Genomic DNA, 15,791 nt, shown 5'->3' with positions numbered 1-15,791 from the left:
ATAGCAAAAAGAAAAGTGTTTTTCTGCTAGGAAGATTACCTGAATGGTCTTTGTGTTCCTTGACCTTAGGGATTCTATGTCCCCAAGAAAATTTCAAATGATATGAGAACATATCATTAAAGATAACTCTCACTGCATCTGTTGAATAATTTAAATTCAGTTCAGTCATGCTCTTTTCATCAGGCCATCCCATGATTGTCCTTCCTGCCATGTGAAGAAAAACATGGTTAAGTAAGATTTCTATGCGGTCCAAAACCAGCATGCCAAATTCAATTATGTTGAAGTTATTTTTTAGAGGTATTTATTCCCCAGATGCAGTGCTGTAAGACTCATACTTAGAGGTGAGGTGGAAGATTTCTACTGTTATAGGGTAAATCAGAAGTGTTATATGGCAAATACTTTTATTGCAAATATATTACCTTTTATGACAATATTTTTATTGCAAATATTGCCTTCCAAAAACAAAGTGTTTAGCCAGTAATTTAAATGAATTTGAAGTAGTAGCAATTCCATTGCATCCATTTAAATTCATGTACAGGCATATCTACCTAACAACAAAGCTATTTTCATTAGTCAGTGATATCAATGTGGCCAGATTTTAAAGATGTCATAAAATTGTCAAATATGATAATATTTTCCTGAGAAACTGTTTATTCTAAAATATATAATGTAAAAGGCTGTTACTAATGAAACCCAGACACTTAGCCCACATAATTTCACAGTCTGGTGCATATTCCTGATCCCTACAACACATTCTTAGGTTCTCTGTATGTCCTGTAATCCACCACCTGCATTCAGAGGCTTAACAGAGTCAGATTTAATCCTTGTGGTCAGATTATAAATGGCGATAAATTATCAGAAGCTCATAAAATCTGATTGTTTCTCTTTTGAGATATTAGCAACAATTAATGTTCAGTGCCTAGATCCATTAGTTAATGAAGGCTTCAAAATGCTGTTACTGTATTCCTATCATTTCTTTTTCATTTATAAGTAAAAAGCCATTTATAAAATAGTGCTTTTCCGTTGTCTATACAGTTATGGAATTTTATAATTCAGATAAGATAGATGCTGGAATTTCCCGTTTTTTAAAAGTTTACATCATAAGCACTCATTTGCTGCTATTCTATAATGTAAACAAGAAATTACACTTTCTTTTTAATCTCATTCTTAAGGCAGAGTTAAATTTCTATTTGACAAGTTTTGAATTATAATTATTCTACTTATTGAATCCCAACTTGAGACAAGTTGACTCCTGAATCCTTTTGACATAACCAAAAAGTTCTTGATGATTTCCTAACCTCTCTTGAATGACAAGATTCTTCATTCTATAAGGTTCCTGTCCCAGTCTTCTGCCTTTTCTTTTTTCCAGTACTGGGGATAGAACTCAGGACCTTTGCATCTCCCAGGGTGCCAGAGTACAGGTCTACACCATCACTCTAAATTTGCACCCCCTTTTTTTCATACTGAGACTCTTGGTTTTCAAGAACATAGGGTCAAGATTGAGATTATTCTATAATTTCCTATTGGTTTATCCTACTTCAAGCATATAATATACTCACAACAGCAATCTAATACTGCACTACCAGATAATTACTAACAATGGCTTCAATTGGTGTTCTTCAACTGGCTGTCTACTTTCCTGTGGATGCTTGTTAGCTCTTACGGGCTTCTCCACAGGCCCTTCAGGTATTCCATTGCTTCCCTTGTTTTCTTACCATCCCAGAGAGAAACACTTCCTCAATCACTTATATTTTGGGATACAAGGAAAAACTTTGTACCTAGTTTTGTTGTACATGTTGCTCATAGGTATCTGGCTTTGCTATTCAGTTTCTGTTTAGAATTTTATGTATTTGAAGAGATTTTTAAAAAACATATCACTTCCATTCGATCTTTCCAGAATCTTCTCTAAAATATAATTTAAATAAAAATGAGCTGAACTCATTTTAATATGTACTATAAAGGATAATAATCCTTCAACAGAATCATCTAACAGGACACTAGTCAATGGAGTAAGAAAATCTCCTTGATACTGGAAAGGATTATGCTTTACTGCTGTTAATAAACTCCAGAAACATCAACATTTAACACAACTTATCAAGGAAATTCCACAATGAATTTGTATATTTTGCAAACCAGAAAATTATCATGAACTCCAGAAAACATACCTTTCATGAATGGAGCTGAAGCTACCTTGCTCATTATCTCTTGGGTGGTTTTGGATTCGGGTGCGAATGCAATAATATAATTAGAAGCATTGAAACTATCTACACGTCCTAGATCCATCGCAGGTATTTGGGAAGAGTCATTGACTTGATGTAAATTGGAAGAAAATAGGAATGCAAACAGTACTAGAAGAAATGATAAAAGCCATTCCTACATAGCAATGAGAGAGAAATGAAATAAATCAAGAGGTGTTCTACCATAAACAACTGAAACCACTTAATCCTGCTATGAGGCTTGCATTCCATTTTTTTCTCTCCCATTTTTAAATGTTTTAATTTACTTCTGTACTTTAATCTGCACATTTGAAATATGCACACTGTCCAAGACAGATGTGACATCAACATCAATTAGTTTGAGAATCTTAGGTTTATCATTCTTAAAGGCAGGGCTGGATTCCTCCATGAATGGCCGAATGGTTTATCATAATTTTGAAAAGTAGGTAGCATAAAACAGATAAGTAGCCGCCATCAGCAGGAGCAAGGTCATATTTTCTTTCGTCTTCTGCTGTCTGCACAGAATATTGCTTATAAAAATAATTTTTAAATTGTCACTGTGACTGTATTTTGGAATTGGAAGTACAACACAATGCATTTGAAGCCCAGTGATAAAAAGCCATGTTATTATTTTAGTTATAATTCTAAACACAGGCTTTTACAAAGAGGTATACATCATATTCATTACATACAATTTTATCTATGTTTGTTGATCTGTGTCTATCTACACAGACAAAAATATAGATATAATGTTTATTAAACAGACTTAAAAGTTTGGATTTAAAACATTTGTATACAGTACAACCTCAACTTTTATATCCATACTTACATAATCCTTGCTCCATGCAGAAATTTTTTGTATACTTTATTCACTGACAATCCAACCACTCAATACATACTTATTGAATGAAGACACACACACGTTTTAATAGATCAGATGCTAACAGACCAACTCTTGAACTATGGCACTTCATGAGTGATTTCAACTTATTATGATTTTGTACATTTACTGAATTTTCTATACAAAGCACATGTAATCATTGTTACAATAAAAATAAGTATTTTTTCATAGAAGTAAAAGATCAAAATGCAGCTTTGTTTTCCTGTTTAAACGTCCACTAGTTTTTTCAGGCTGAGATTATCTGTTTCCATAGTTGAATTGTTCCAAACAACTAAAATTTATCTTTATGTTTCTGTTGATTGGCATATAATATTTGTGCATATTTATGAAGTACACTGTGGCATTTTGAGTCACACATATATTGGACAATAATCAAGATAATTACTATGTCCATCACTTTACATTTTTATTTTTTATTTATTATAAGAACATTCTTTTGATTCTTTAAAACTTTGGGACAATTCTGAATTAAATCTGTGCTAAATTCTGCCTCTTTCTTTGACTTTGGCCTTGAAATGCTGTGTAAATGCTTTCATTAAATTCAAATGAGTGCAGATGTGAAGAATTCTCTGTAGTATAGAGACATAGCTTCATTTTGAAGGAGTTTCTGAATATGAGTGCTTTTAAAAAATATCTCAAGTAAGACATACAATAATTACACATTTTTAATTTTATTTGAAAAATAGCGGGGTCCAGATTTGGAAAAATCTAGCCTGCTAATTAGGCTTAGAATGTACAGAAAACATTAAATGATGAAGATAAAGTGTTTGTGTTGCTGAGAAAATACTTTTCCCCTCTAATTATGGGAACACAGATTGAACCATACCAACATGGTCTCTCTTTTCATTCTCCACTTTTTAAGGCAGTTCTTGCAGAGAAGAGTCCACATTTGTTGATGCACGCATATGTGTCTCTTGCTCATTTTGACCTGTTTATTTTTAAAGCGAAGAAGTAAAGGAAGCAAATATGAATGTCCCAAATAGAAAACATTGTACAATCAAGCAAAAGAGAAACATTTTAACAGCTGTTTCCAATTGCATGCTTAGAGAAGAATGCTCAAAGACTTAAAAAGAACAAAAAAGAGAGAGAAGAAAGAGATGCTCAATCTCTGAATTGAAAGAAATAAAAATTAAAACTATTGAGATAACATTTATTTCTCATTGTACTGACATATATTAGAGAGTTTAATAGCATCAGGAGCTGGTGTCCCTGCAGCTCTTGGCAGTTAAATTGTCTAGTAGGGATAAAGGAATGTTATATACTAATAGTGGAAGTATAGACTTAGTCATTTAGGAGATTTATTACATTTTCATTACTACTAAACAGTATCCTACTATTGATCAATTCTGCTCCTAGATATGTATCCCAAGAAAATTCTCTTATGGGTTCACCAGGGAGCCTGTATATGAATGTTTTCATAGTGTAGATTATTGTGGCATAGTGTTGCAAAACAAATTTCAAAGCATACCATCCAAATAGTGCTAGACAGGAATTAAAAGCAAAGATTGTTCTTTACTCATTCACATGAAGCTAAAACATAATGCTAATTTAAAAATAAGAAACAAAGTTTCAGTTATATTATATGATTTATATGAATTTATACTATGTGCAATGCATATTTTTCAAAAATATCCAGGAACTAAAGGAGTACCATCAAATGTCAAAAGAAGGTCACCTATGACCTTGGGAAATAGGAATGAAGTCCAGGTGTGAAACAGGAGCTAGAAGTTAGAGGAAATAAAACAAGACATGCTCTTTGTGTGTCACAACCTCAAGAGTATAATTAACAAAACTCGTTATTCACCTTTTATAAATGAAATCTGACAAAGATTCAAGAAAAACACACAAACACAATGGCATCAAAATACAAAAGCAAGTACATAGAAAATATAAAAATTACAAAGACTTTCATACTGTTCATTATGGCTGGATTCGCCTACGTAGATGGGCTTCCAGTAATAATGCCATCAAGAGGCTCTGATAGCTGAAAACCCCAAGTAAAACCAAACTGCACATTTCCACTGAGAAAGCAATTCTGTAACTGGTCTTGGTACCTACAAGTGTTTAATACGTTGCCCAAGTGGCTACTCTTCTTTCTTTCTATAAATTAATATATATGCTAGAAAATATAAATAAGGAAAATTATATGATCTAATTGTCATAAATGTGGTTGTTTCAGTTAAGACTAATCTTTTCCACTGCCTATTTTGATGTAAATATCAGGAAGAAAAGAATAATGCTCACTGCGTTAGCACAAAGCACCTCATTAGCTTAAATTGCACTGAATAGAAAAAAGTGTGTAACTTAAAAGTTATAAATTGGTTGAAAAAGTCATTTCCCAGTTAGATGAAATTCCTGATATTTGAAGAATAAATGCTTTGCACAACAAATTAGATTAAAATTCTTTTTATTAATTATGATCAACAAGTTTAATAAAAGTATTTCTTCAAATTTTCTTAATGAAAATATTCTCGTCAGTTAAAACAATTTGAAACTCAAAATCTTGTATCCTCTAATGTTAATAATTCCATTGACAGTAAAACTAAATAATAAAGAATAAGTAGTTCTAACTTTGCAAATAGTTCATACTTTCAAAGAGTATAAAATCACATTCCTTTCAACGTAGCTAATAGCCTATTCTATTAGATGTGCTATTTGTCCAAAGGCCCTTTAGTCATGGGGTAAAATGGAAAATCTTCCAACTGGTTATTTAGCCATACAATATAAAATACTCATAATGCTTTGAAAAATCAAAATGACTAGTAATTCACTGCATTTAATGATTTCCACCCAAATGTTTTGATATTTCTGTTTCTAGTCTTTATATTTACAAATGCAAAATAACCACAATTTAGAAGTTAACTTACTCTCAGGAAAGCTGAAGTAAAAATCTAGAAACACAGTTCATCCACGGGTCTTTGTGTCCTGGAGAATAATTCACATTCCTTTTGGGTCACTACTACATCAGGGTTTTAATTTCATGTTTATTGTGTGAATAGTTCCGTTTTAAACTGATTTCCGAAGAGGATTATGGTCTCAATTCAGACAAGCTGCCAAAATCTCTGTGTTCACATAAGTGACTCCTGTACTGTTTTCCATTTCTTTGTCTCCTGCCAGTTCCGCAGCAGGGAGTTCAGGGTTGCAGATGGTTGGCTGGACGTAGCCAAACATGAGGAACTATTAAACCAAGGAGAATCTAGTCTTTCTCAATTGGCCTTTTTCATTATAGGCCCTAAGGGACAGCTGACCCCCCTCATAAGATTAAAGATTAAATAAGAAGCTAATTCAGAGAACGTAGAGCAAAGCAAAGCAGAAAACAAATTTTTTTTTCAATGACAGGGATATACATAGAAATTGAATCAGAAAGTTTCTCAAAATGTTCCACAGGTTCTTAAGATCTGGATCTAGAAGTATGGCAATGAAGTGATGTAATTTTTTTCCCAGGAAACAAAGTAAATTGAATTGTTACCTGCATCTCAGTTTTCATTGCATGCATCTTTCTTGGGGTAAAAAACAAAATAACAACAGTAAAAAAACAACAAGAGAATCTTTAGAGCAATGTTGTATAAAAAAATGCCTGCATCCTCAAGGCTTGTTCTTCCTGTAGCAGGTTCCAGGAAGCAAACTACTTTCACCTAGTTTCCCCATAGGTGACTGCTGTCCTGGTTTTCAGTATAGTGAGAAAAATATTTTAAACAGGTAATAGCTATCACTCTATATTTTTAAAATACGGCATGTGAGCAGAAGACAAGGCTGTTCCAAAATTTATTGTAATTAATGGAGTCTGTTTTGGGCTAAAGAAGACAAGTAAAAACAGTCTGCTCATTCTGTTGTCAGCCAGTGTCTGTTAAATTCTTCTGCTCTAAAATTACTTCCTGAACACATAATTGAAGGGAAAACAAAACCTGCTTGTAATTTTGAAATCAGACTTTTATCTGTGTCCCACTGATCATGAATACCATTTTAAATCTACTTTAACTACCCTAATTCCTTCAATATTTATTCATTTCTACTCTTTGCTAATTATATGAGATCAAAAATTTTCAGTAAGCAGTCTGTAGAAGCAGACTGCACTCATCAATCCATGAGACACCAAAAGAGACTTCTGATTGTTTCTCTCTGTCTACTTTCTCAGTAGAAGATACAACTATCACGTTTAAGAATACTGCTAATATTTTGTGCCCTGAGAATATAATTAAGGAAGTTTGTAGGATAACATGGTCTCTCACTTTCAGTTCCGGCCCTCATTAACTTTCTGTCCTGAATTCTGTCCCTTCCCTTCAATATGTTGGCTTTTCCTTTGACATGTGCCGTACTATATAATCACTGTGACCCTGTAACAGAGCAAACTCACCCTCACCAATCTTCTCAACAGTTTTAAGTTTAGTCGTATGTATTTATTCACTCTTCTCAATAAGCTTTAGACTCAACTTGCCAATGAAGATAACTTTATAGAATTTCAAAAATTAGGTGACACTTTTTTTGTTTTGTTTGTTTGTTTGGGTACTAAGAATGCAACCCGGAGTACTGTAGCACTGAGCTGCATTCTCGGCTACTTTTTAGTGCACAACTACCACTAAGTTGTGCAGGCTGGCCTCAAACTTGCTTTCCTTTTGCCTCAACTTCCCAAGTAACTGAGATTATTTATAGACATGTGCTATAATTCTCAGCTGAAAGGCACTGGGGGTGGAACCCAAGGCCTCCAGTAAGCTAGGCAAGCTCTCTGCCACTGAGTTATATCCCCAGGCTCATGCATAAATATTGACACATTTAACCTGGAGTAATAATGCCATAAGATAGACACAATTATAATCAACCTCACCTTACAGATGACAGAAGTTGAGGTTTTAGATGTTACATGGAAATAACTCCCAACCTGTTAGATGTGCCAAGTTCATATCTCAGGATATTGAAGAATGCAGTCGAGGACAAAGTTTGTTAAGAATAGGAAGTGTCTTACTAAGAGAAAGCTCCGAAATGAAGGAGGGGTTCCAAAAGTGGGTTGTCACTGAGGGTCTTTGTCAAGGGGTTTTTATATAATAAAATTACATCACAGGTTACCTTGGGTCAAACTACAATCAACCTATAGGATTATAAGTACAGTTACTTAGCTAATACTGATCTAATAGGAAGACAAGGTATGCAGCATGAGTACATAGCATGGAGAAGAACAAAGGCATTTCTGGAAGGGGTAGGAGTGAGGGTCAGCATGTTCTTATTGGACCAAAATGTGCTATTTACAGTATAGCTTTGAGCTGTTGTTTATCTCTGGGGAGGCTTAGCCAACATGTCTTCATCTTGGGGTCTAGTTTCTATCAATTCAGCGCTTGCCCACAGGTCTACTTTGCCGCTTCTCTATTCTATTCTGTCTTGGGCCTAGTCCCTTTCTAACTATCAATTCTGCTTAATTTGGCCATCTGTAATATAGAGTTTATATAACTTGCCCACATCCACTTGATGAGTTACAGGACCTAGATTAAAGCCCAAAACATGTCCAGAGTTTATGATCTTAAAATACAAATGCTATGCTTACTCTTATTTGTATGTATCTCTGTTCATTCAAATAAATAAATACATCCTTGTCACCCATCTTGAAAGCCTGCACTTCTTGTTCCGGGAAAGGAGTCAGTGAAACTGCAACTTAATTCTACAAATACGGTTGGTTTTGGAACCTCCTTGGACCAGTCCAGTGACAGTCTCAGCTTCCCAAGTTGCTGCTGGGACTACAGTCCTGTGCCACAACATCTGGCCAAGAAAAGTTTAATTTAAACAGAAGATAAAATAAGATGACTGGGGAAATGAGTTGCTGATCCTGTAGATTTACATTCTTTCCATGCAAAGTAAAACAATTGCAAAATTAATTAAAAAGAAAAATTAAATGATACTGTTTTAGGAACATCTTGTAAGCAGACAATAGTCAAAATATACCTGAGAATTGTAAATACAAACTTCATTGAAATATTCTCGCGAGTATACACATTTTTCAATTTCTTTGGCCTTTTCCTTTACTTATTTTGCAGCAGCATTCTCCAGAAGTGTCAGAAGTTTTCTGATATGCTTTGATTCAGACTGGCATGTTTTTTTGGGGATTCTTACTTGCTATTTACGTCCAGTACTCATTACCCTGGGACTTGAGTGGAGCTCTGCTTATCACTGTGGACAAAACCTGCAAAACTTGATATGCAAGGCAATGTAGCGGGAAGGGGTCTGTAGGCAGGGAAAGAACAGAATAAGGGATTCATTAGGCTTTCTGGCTCATCCTGACCAGAAAGAGTTAAAACTTTATTGGAAGGAGCATATTATTAAAAAGAGGGAGAGTTGATAAGCAGAAGCATGAAAAATCCCAGAAGCTACTACCCCCCACCTCCAATGAAATGCAAAGGAGACAAGGGGCAGCCACCTAACTCTTATTTAGTATATGCAAATACATACACCTATGCCCTTATATATATATTTTTTCTCACTCTAGGGTCACTGCATTACTGCACTACATACCCACATCCCCTTACTTAATCACTAACTTTAAATTGCCTTTCTATCAGGCTACCCCCCAACTAATGCTCACAAAAGGGGAGGAGGGAATCACACAAAGCCCTCCGCAAGGAATATGCACATAGGAACAGGTGCCATTGCTATTAAAATCAAAGACAACCAGAGAGCCAATCTGACTGTGTCAAGGTCCTGGTACCTACATGGACAGAAGGGTCACTAGTCCTGATAGAAGACAGGGACAAAGGCTCAGGAGAATCCATCTTTCCAGAACATCCTGCCCTCTCTTTGGGGGCAGCTTTCTGTCTTCTGCTTTTCCCTCCTTACAAATGAACTGTCTTCCTTTCTTAAATTCTGTCCCATTAATTTTTTTTGGTGCTGAATTTACAGTCCCACTTGCTTGCTCATCCTAGCAGAGGCACAGTTCTCACTCTGTATGTAACAGAAAAAAGAATCAAAAGGAGAGACAGAATGCCTGCTTTATTTCCCAGAGGCTTTTCTGGTCTTGTTTTTTGTCCTTCTTAAGTCCCAACTACACTATCTGCCCGTGGGTCTTATCTGATACACTCCAAAATCTCTTTTTGTTTCCAGAAATAAAATAAATAAATTCTACATGTCCAGTTTCATGCATTTTTTTTTGCCTTAAAACATCCTTTGTAAGATACATTCCTGTCCTCCATTTTTATTTGTATTTACAATTCTCAGGTATATTTTGACTATTGTCTGCTTACAAGGTGCTTCTTAAAACAGTATCATTTAATTTTTCTTTTTAATTAATTTTGCAATCGTTTTACTTTCCATGGAAAGAATGTAAATCTACAGGATCAGCAACTCATTTCCCCAGTCATCTTATTTTATCTTCTGTTTAAATTAAACTTTTCTTGGCCAGATGTTGTGGCACAGGACTGTAGTCCCAGCAGCAACTTGGGAAGCTGAGACTGTCACTGGACTGGTCCAAGGAGGTTCCAAAACCAACCGTATTTGTAGAATTAAGTTGCAGTTTCACTGACTCCTTTCCCGGAACAAGAAGTGCAGGCTTTCAAGATGGGTGACAAGGATGTATAGTCCTACTGTCTCTCAGATTACCCATTTGGCAGGCCATGTCTGAATGCCAACCATTTATATGGGTTAAAGTTGAGATATGCTACCTGCCAATACTGCAGTCTCCTTGTAGGATCAAGGAAGTGAAATTTACAGGTAAAAGAGGTAGACTATTAATGGATAAAAAAAGCCAATTTGCAGATGTAATGGAATTGCCCAGGCTTATGGTATCTTTTTTTTTTTTTTTTTGGTAAAGGGGATCGAACTCAGATCCTTGTGCTTGCTCAGCAGGCGGCAAAAGCACTGAGCTAAATCCCCGGCCTGAGTTATTGTATCTTGAGAGGAAACAGAAACATACATTTATTTATTTATTTATTTATTTACTTATTTATTTTTGCTTAAATTCTTTTATTGGTACATTTTAGGTACACAATACGTTTACATTTATCATTGGGTCCTTGTACCTGTACATGATGTATCTTGGTTCTTATTTTTTCCCCATTACCTGTCCTCCCTTCAACCCCTCCACCCTTCCCTATTTACATGGACTTTGTTTCCATTTTTTTTTCTTTTCTTATAATTTTTCCTTTCCTTTCCCCTTCCCCTCCCACTTCCCCCTTCTTTCTTTGGACCTTTTCTTCCTATTTCAAATTATCAATTATTGGTTTTAATCGTTTTAATCCTTATTTACACTTTGAGTTTCTCACACTAGAGAAATATTCGGTATTTATATATGTGTGTCCTATTTACTTCACTTACGAGTATGGCCTCAATATGCATCCATTTAGCTATAAATGTCTCTAGTTTCTCATTCTTTATGGCTGACTAGTATTCCATTTTATTAAAAAACCACATCTTCTTTATCCAGTTTCCAGTTGATGGGCACTTGGGCTGTTTCCAAGCTTTAGCTATTACAAACTGTGCCACTATAAACATGGGTGCACATATATCACTATAGTATGATTCTTTTAATTCTTTGGGGAAGATATGGGGTCAAATGGGACCTCTAGCCCTAGTTCTTTGAATTATCTCCATACTGATTTCCACAGTGGTTGCACCAGCCTGCACTCCCACCAACAACGGAGAAGGGTTCCTTTCTCCAACACCCCCGCCAGCATTTGTTATTGGTTGATTTCTTGATAGCAGCCATTCTTTCTGGGGTGAGGTGGAATCTCAGTGTTGTTTTCATCTGCATCTCTCCAATGACCAGTGATGTTGAACATTTTTTTTTATGCTTATTTGCTGCTTTTACTTCTTTGTCTGAGAAACGTCTGTTCATTTCAGATGCCCATTTTTGAATTGGGTCTTTAAATTTGGGAGGTCTGATTTTTTTTCAGTTCTTTATATACTCTAGATAGTAGACCTTGTCTGAGGTACAGCTGCCAAATTTTTTTCCCACATTGTAGGTTGTTTCTTAGTTCTGTTGGTGGTTTCTCTTGCAGTGCAGAAGCTTTTCAGTAAGATGAGATCCCACTTGTTGATTGTTTGTGCTAGTTCCTGTGCTACTGAGATTTTGTTCATAACGTCTTTTCCTATGCCAATGTCTTCAAGAGTTCTACCTAACTTATCTTCCAGCAAGTTTAGTGTTTCTGTTTTAATATTTAGATCTTTAATCCACTTCAATCTTAGTTTAGTGTACGGTGATAGATATGGGTCTAGTTTTAATCTTTGGCAGGTTGAAATCCAGTTTTTCCAACACCATTTATTAAATAAGCTATCTTTCCTCCAATGAGGGTGGTTGGCTCCTTTGTCAAAGATGAGGTGGCTGAGTATGTCTGGAGTTGTTTCTGCATCTTCTAATCTATTCCACTGATCTCAGGTCTGTTTCTTTATCAGTACCATGCTGTTTTTATCACCATAGCTTTGTAGTACAGTTTCAAGTTGGGGATTGTGATATCCCCTGCCATGTCTCTGTTGCCTAGAATTGCTTTTGCTATTCTATGTCTCTTCTGATTCCAAATGAATTTTTCAATTGTTTTCTGTAGTTCTGTGGAGTATATTGTAGAATTTCAATAGGCATTGTATTAAATCTATATAGTAGTTTTGGAAGTATGGCCATTTTCACTATATTGGTTCTTCCTACCCAGGAGCAAGAGATGTCTTTCCATTTTGTTATATCCTCTTCGATCTCTTTTTTCAGAGTGCTGTAGTTTTCAGTGTAGAGGTCTTCTGCTTCCTTTGTTAGATTGATTCCTAGGTATTTCAGTTTCTTGGATGCTATTGTGAAAAGAATTGTTTCCCTAATTTCTCTTTCAGTGAGTCAAAAACAGAAACATTTAAACCGGGCTTGAGTAACTTTTGTGTCCTGAAGCTTCAGGTTTTTCTAAGTAAAATTTTTAAATTCTGATTTTTCTGGTCTTTTTCACCTACCTTTATTTCTTCTATTATACCTCAATCCTCAAATCAGGAGGATCACTTGAGCCCACAAGTTCAAGACCAGCCTAGGTAATATAGTAAGATACCCTATATCAAGCGTTAGCGGAGGAGGAGGTGGTGGTGGTGGTGTCACAAGTAAAACTTTCCTGCAGTTTTTCATTTCTCCATTTCCATACTAGTCATGTTTCTCTGTTCTTTTGTTTCAGTTCCTCTTTACCCCATTTCTTATCTAGAAAGTCCTGGATCTGCATTTTGAACTACTAGAGATTATCCTTAAATGTCAACATATTTCAAACTGTATTACTCTGGCTATTTTTAAAAAATCAGCCCATATCTCTAAGTAACTTTCTTTCACTCTTCTTGCCTCTTTCAAGCATATTTGAGCTTGAAAAAAAAGAATCATTTCTTTTTCTCTAAAAGCTTATTTATAAAAGTTTTGATGGTATCCAAAGTGAATGGTTTTGGTTTTTTGTTTTGTGTAAAATGAATATTTTAAAGGGGAATTGAAGAGGAAAATAGTAAGAATTCAGGAGAAATCAAATAACAGATGGAGGGCTGGTTCTGAGGAAGAAAAGTGGATAAAAGGGAAGTGAACTGAACATAGATGAAAGAACAACCTTGAAAAACAGAAGGTGATATAGATGAAATAGGAGATAAAATATGAAAATATTATATCTCCTAACCTGTTAGATATCTGATACATCAAGCTTGTATTCTCTGAAAATTGAAGAATGAATTCTAGGAACATAAGAGAGGAAGTGTTAAGAGTTAAGTTAAGAGTTAAGAACATAAGAGGGAGTTAAGAGTAGGAAAATGTTTATTGATGGGCTAGCTCCTAAGAGTCTTGAATTGGTAGCCAGGAACCTCACTGTACAGGGTTTCATAGAGCAAAGCCCATGTAGGTACAACGTGGGATATAGCTATGATCACCCAATAATGTTACAAGTATAGTTGCTTAGGTAATAGTGCTCCAATTGGGAAACAAGTCACATAACGTGTGTGGATGGAAAGAACCAACTTCTAGGAAATGATGGTTCCAGAGCTCTTTGGTCACCCACCGAGGTGACTGATGTCTATCTATATTTCTATAGGCCCAGCATTTGTCCTTAGAGGAAGTACACAGGCCTGGTTATCTTAGTCTTTATCTTGAGGCCTGGTCTCCAGCAGGTGTGTCTCCACCACAGTTGCCATGTGTTTTTATCTTTGCCCTAACTCTCTTCAGGGCCCAGCCCTCTCTGACTACCTATAATATTTCTATCTAGCTGTCTATAACAAAGGGATAGTTTGTTCTCTGTAACAAAAAGTTGAAGAAATTCAGTGAAAGATGAATGAATGTTTAAATATGACAATATAAAATAAAGTTTTCACCCAGGAAAACTTTTTCTCCAAAGTCAGGAGCAAATTTTAAAAGATCATTAGGTGCTCTAAGCAATTGAGGATAGTATTAGGAACCTAGAAATAGGTACAAGGAAAATGGGAGAATACCTTAGTCATGCTGTCACTGGGGTGGGGATGATAGTCCTCCAGGCAGAAAATAAGGAACTTAACCTACCCTTTTTGCACAACAAGTATGCAGGTTCACTGAATCGCACTGCAGAAAAATAATTTTCAGGACATGCTGTAAAAGACATGAGAAGGGTTTATTAGATTTAGGATGCATTCAAGAGTGGAGTATGGGTGTTCAGAGTAAAAATGAAACTTATTTGGAGCCAGAGTTTGGTACATTTAAGAGAATGTCTTCAAGATGGGTGATCTAGGATATGTATTCTGTCAGTTTACAGTGCAAGCCATCTACATGTATTTGAATTTGAGAAATGCTGCCTGCCAAAATTGCTGCTTCCTGAGGATCGGAGGAAGCACAATTTCAGGTGAAAGGGATACATTAAGAATCTGGAGGGCCAGGGATTTAGCTCAGTGGTTTTGCCACCTGCTGCGCAAGCGCAAGGACCCGAGTTCAATCCCCGGTACCAAAAAAAAAAAAGAATCTGGATTTACAGGCTGACTGTAAAGGTATTATAGACAGATAAGTTAGGTAGAATTATTATAGGCAGTCAGACAGGGCTGGGCCCTTGAGAAAGTCAGTGCAAGAAGTAAAAACACATTACAAGTATGGCCAGAGGCACATCAGTTGGAGGTCAGGCCTCAAGATAAAGACAGAATGACCAGGCCTACATACTTCCCCAAGGGATGAGATAAGTGGTAACATCTGGTCTAATGGAGTCTAGATAGACATGGGTCACCTTGGTAGGTGACTAAGACCCTTGGACCCATCACCTTCCTGAAATGTTCTTTGTTCTTTCCATGTGCACTTGCTACATGATTGCTTCCCCACTGGATCACTGTTACCTAAGGGACTATGCTTGTAACCTTATCGGTCAATTGTAGCTTTAACCCACAATGCACCTATGTGGTTGTGCTTCATAAAACCTTCCCCTGCAAAGTGAGGTCCTCGGCCACCCGTTCAGGACCCCTCGTGCCTCTCTGGAGCTAAAATATCTCCTTTCAGTAAATATTTCCTACTCTTAGCCTCCCTTATTCATTAGAATTCATTCTTCAATTTTAGGGAACACAAACTCAATGTATGATATCTAACAGGATTGGGAGTAATAATATTCCCCCTATATCATTTGGAGGTCTATATCATTCCTACATCAAAAGGACCTTTAGGAAAAAAAGTTACAATTTGAACGAGTTTCCCGGAAGGGAAAAAGGCTTGAGTAACTTCTGTGTCTTGAAGCTGTAGTTTTTCTGAAGAGTTCAACTTCAAA

General features: G+C 35.9%; 1 protein-coding gene across 1 annotated transcript in view; it reads right to left on the bottom strand.

Moving 5' to 3' along the window:
* Abca9 (ATP binding cassette subfamily A member 9) overlaps positions 1-15,791 on the bottom strand; it is a 79,494-nt gene that overhangs the window by 59,981 nt on the left and 3,722 nt on the right. The window contains 3 exon segments of the mRNA XM_004870288.3: positions 40-204; positions 2,166-2,373; positions 3,944-4,045. Of these exon segments, the coding sequence (XP_004870345.3) occupies positions 40-204; positions 2,166-2,373; positions 3,944-4,045 (475 nt within the window).

The sequence above is a fragment of the Heterocephalus glaber genome, unplaced genomic scaffold (genome assembly GCF_053883595.1).
Source record: "Heterocephalus glaber isolate CG9 unplaced genomic scaffold, H.glaber_assembly_v1.0 deba00000937, whole genome shotgun sequence".
In the NCBI taxonomy this organism is placed as follows: domain Eukaryota; kingdom Metazoa; phylum Chordata; class Mammalia; order Rodentia; family Bathyergidae; genus Heterocephalus; species Heterocephalus glaber.
This window is presented reverse-complemented; position numbering and strand designations above follow the sequence as displayed.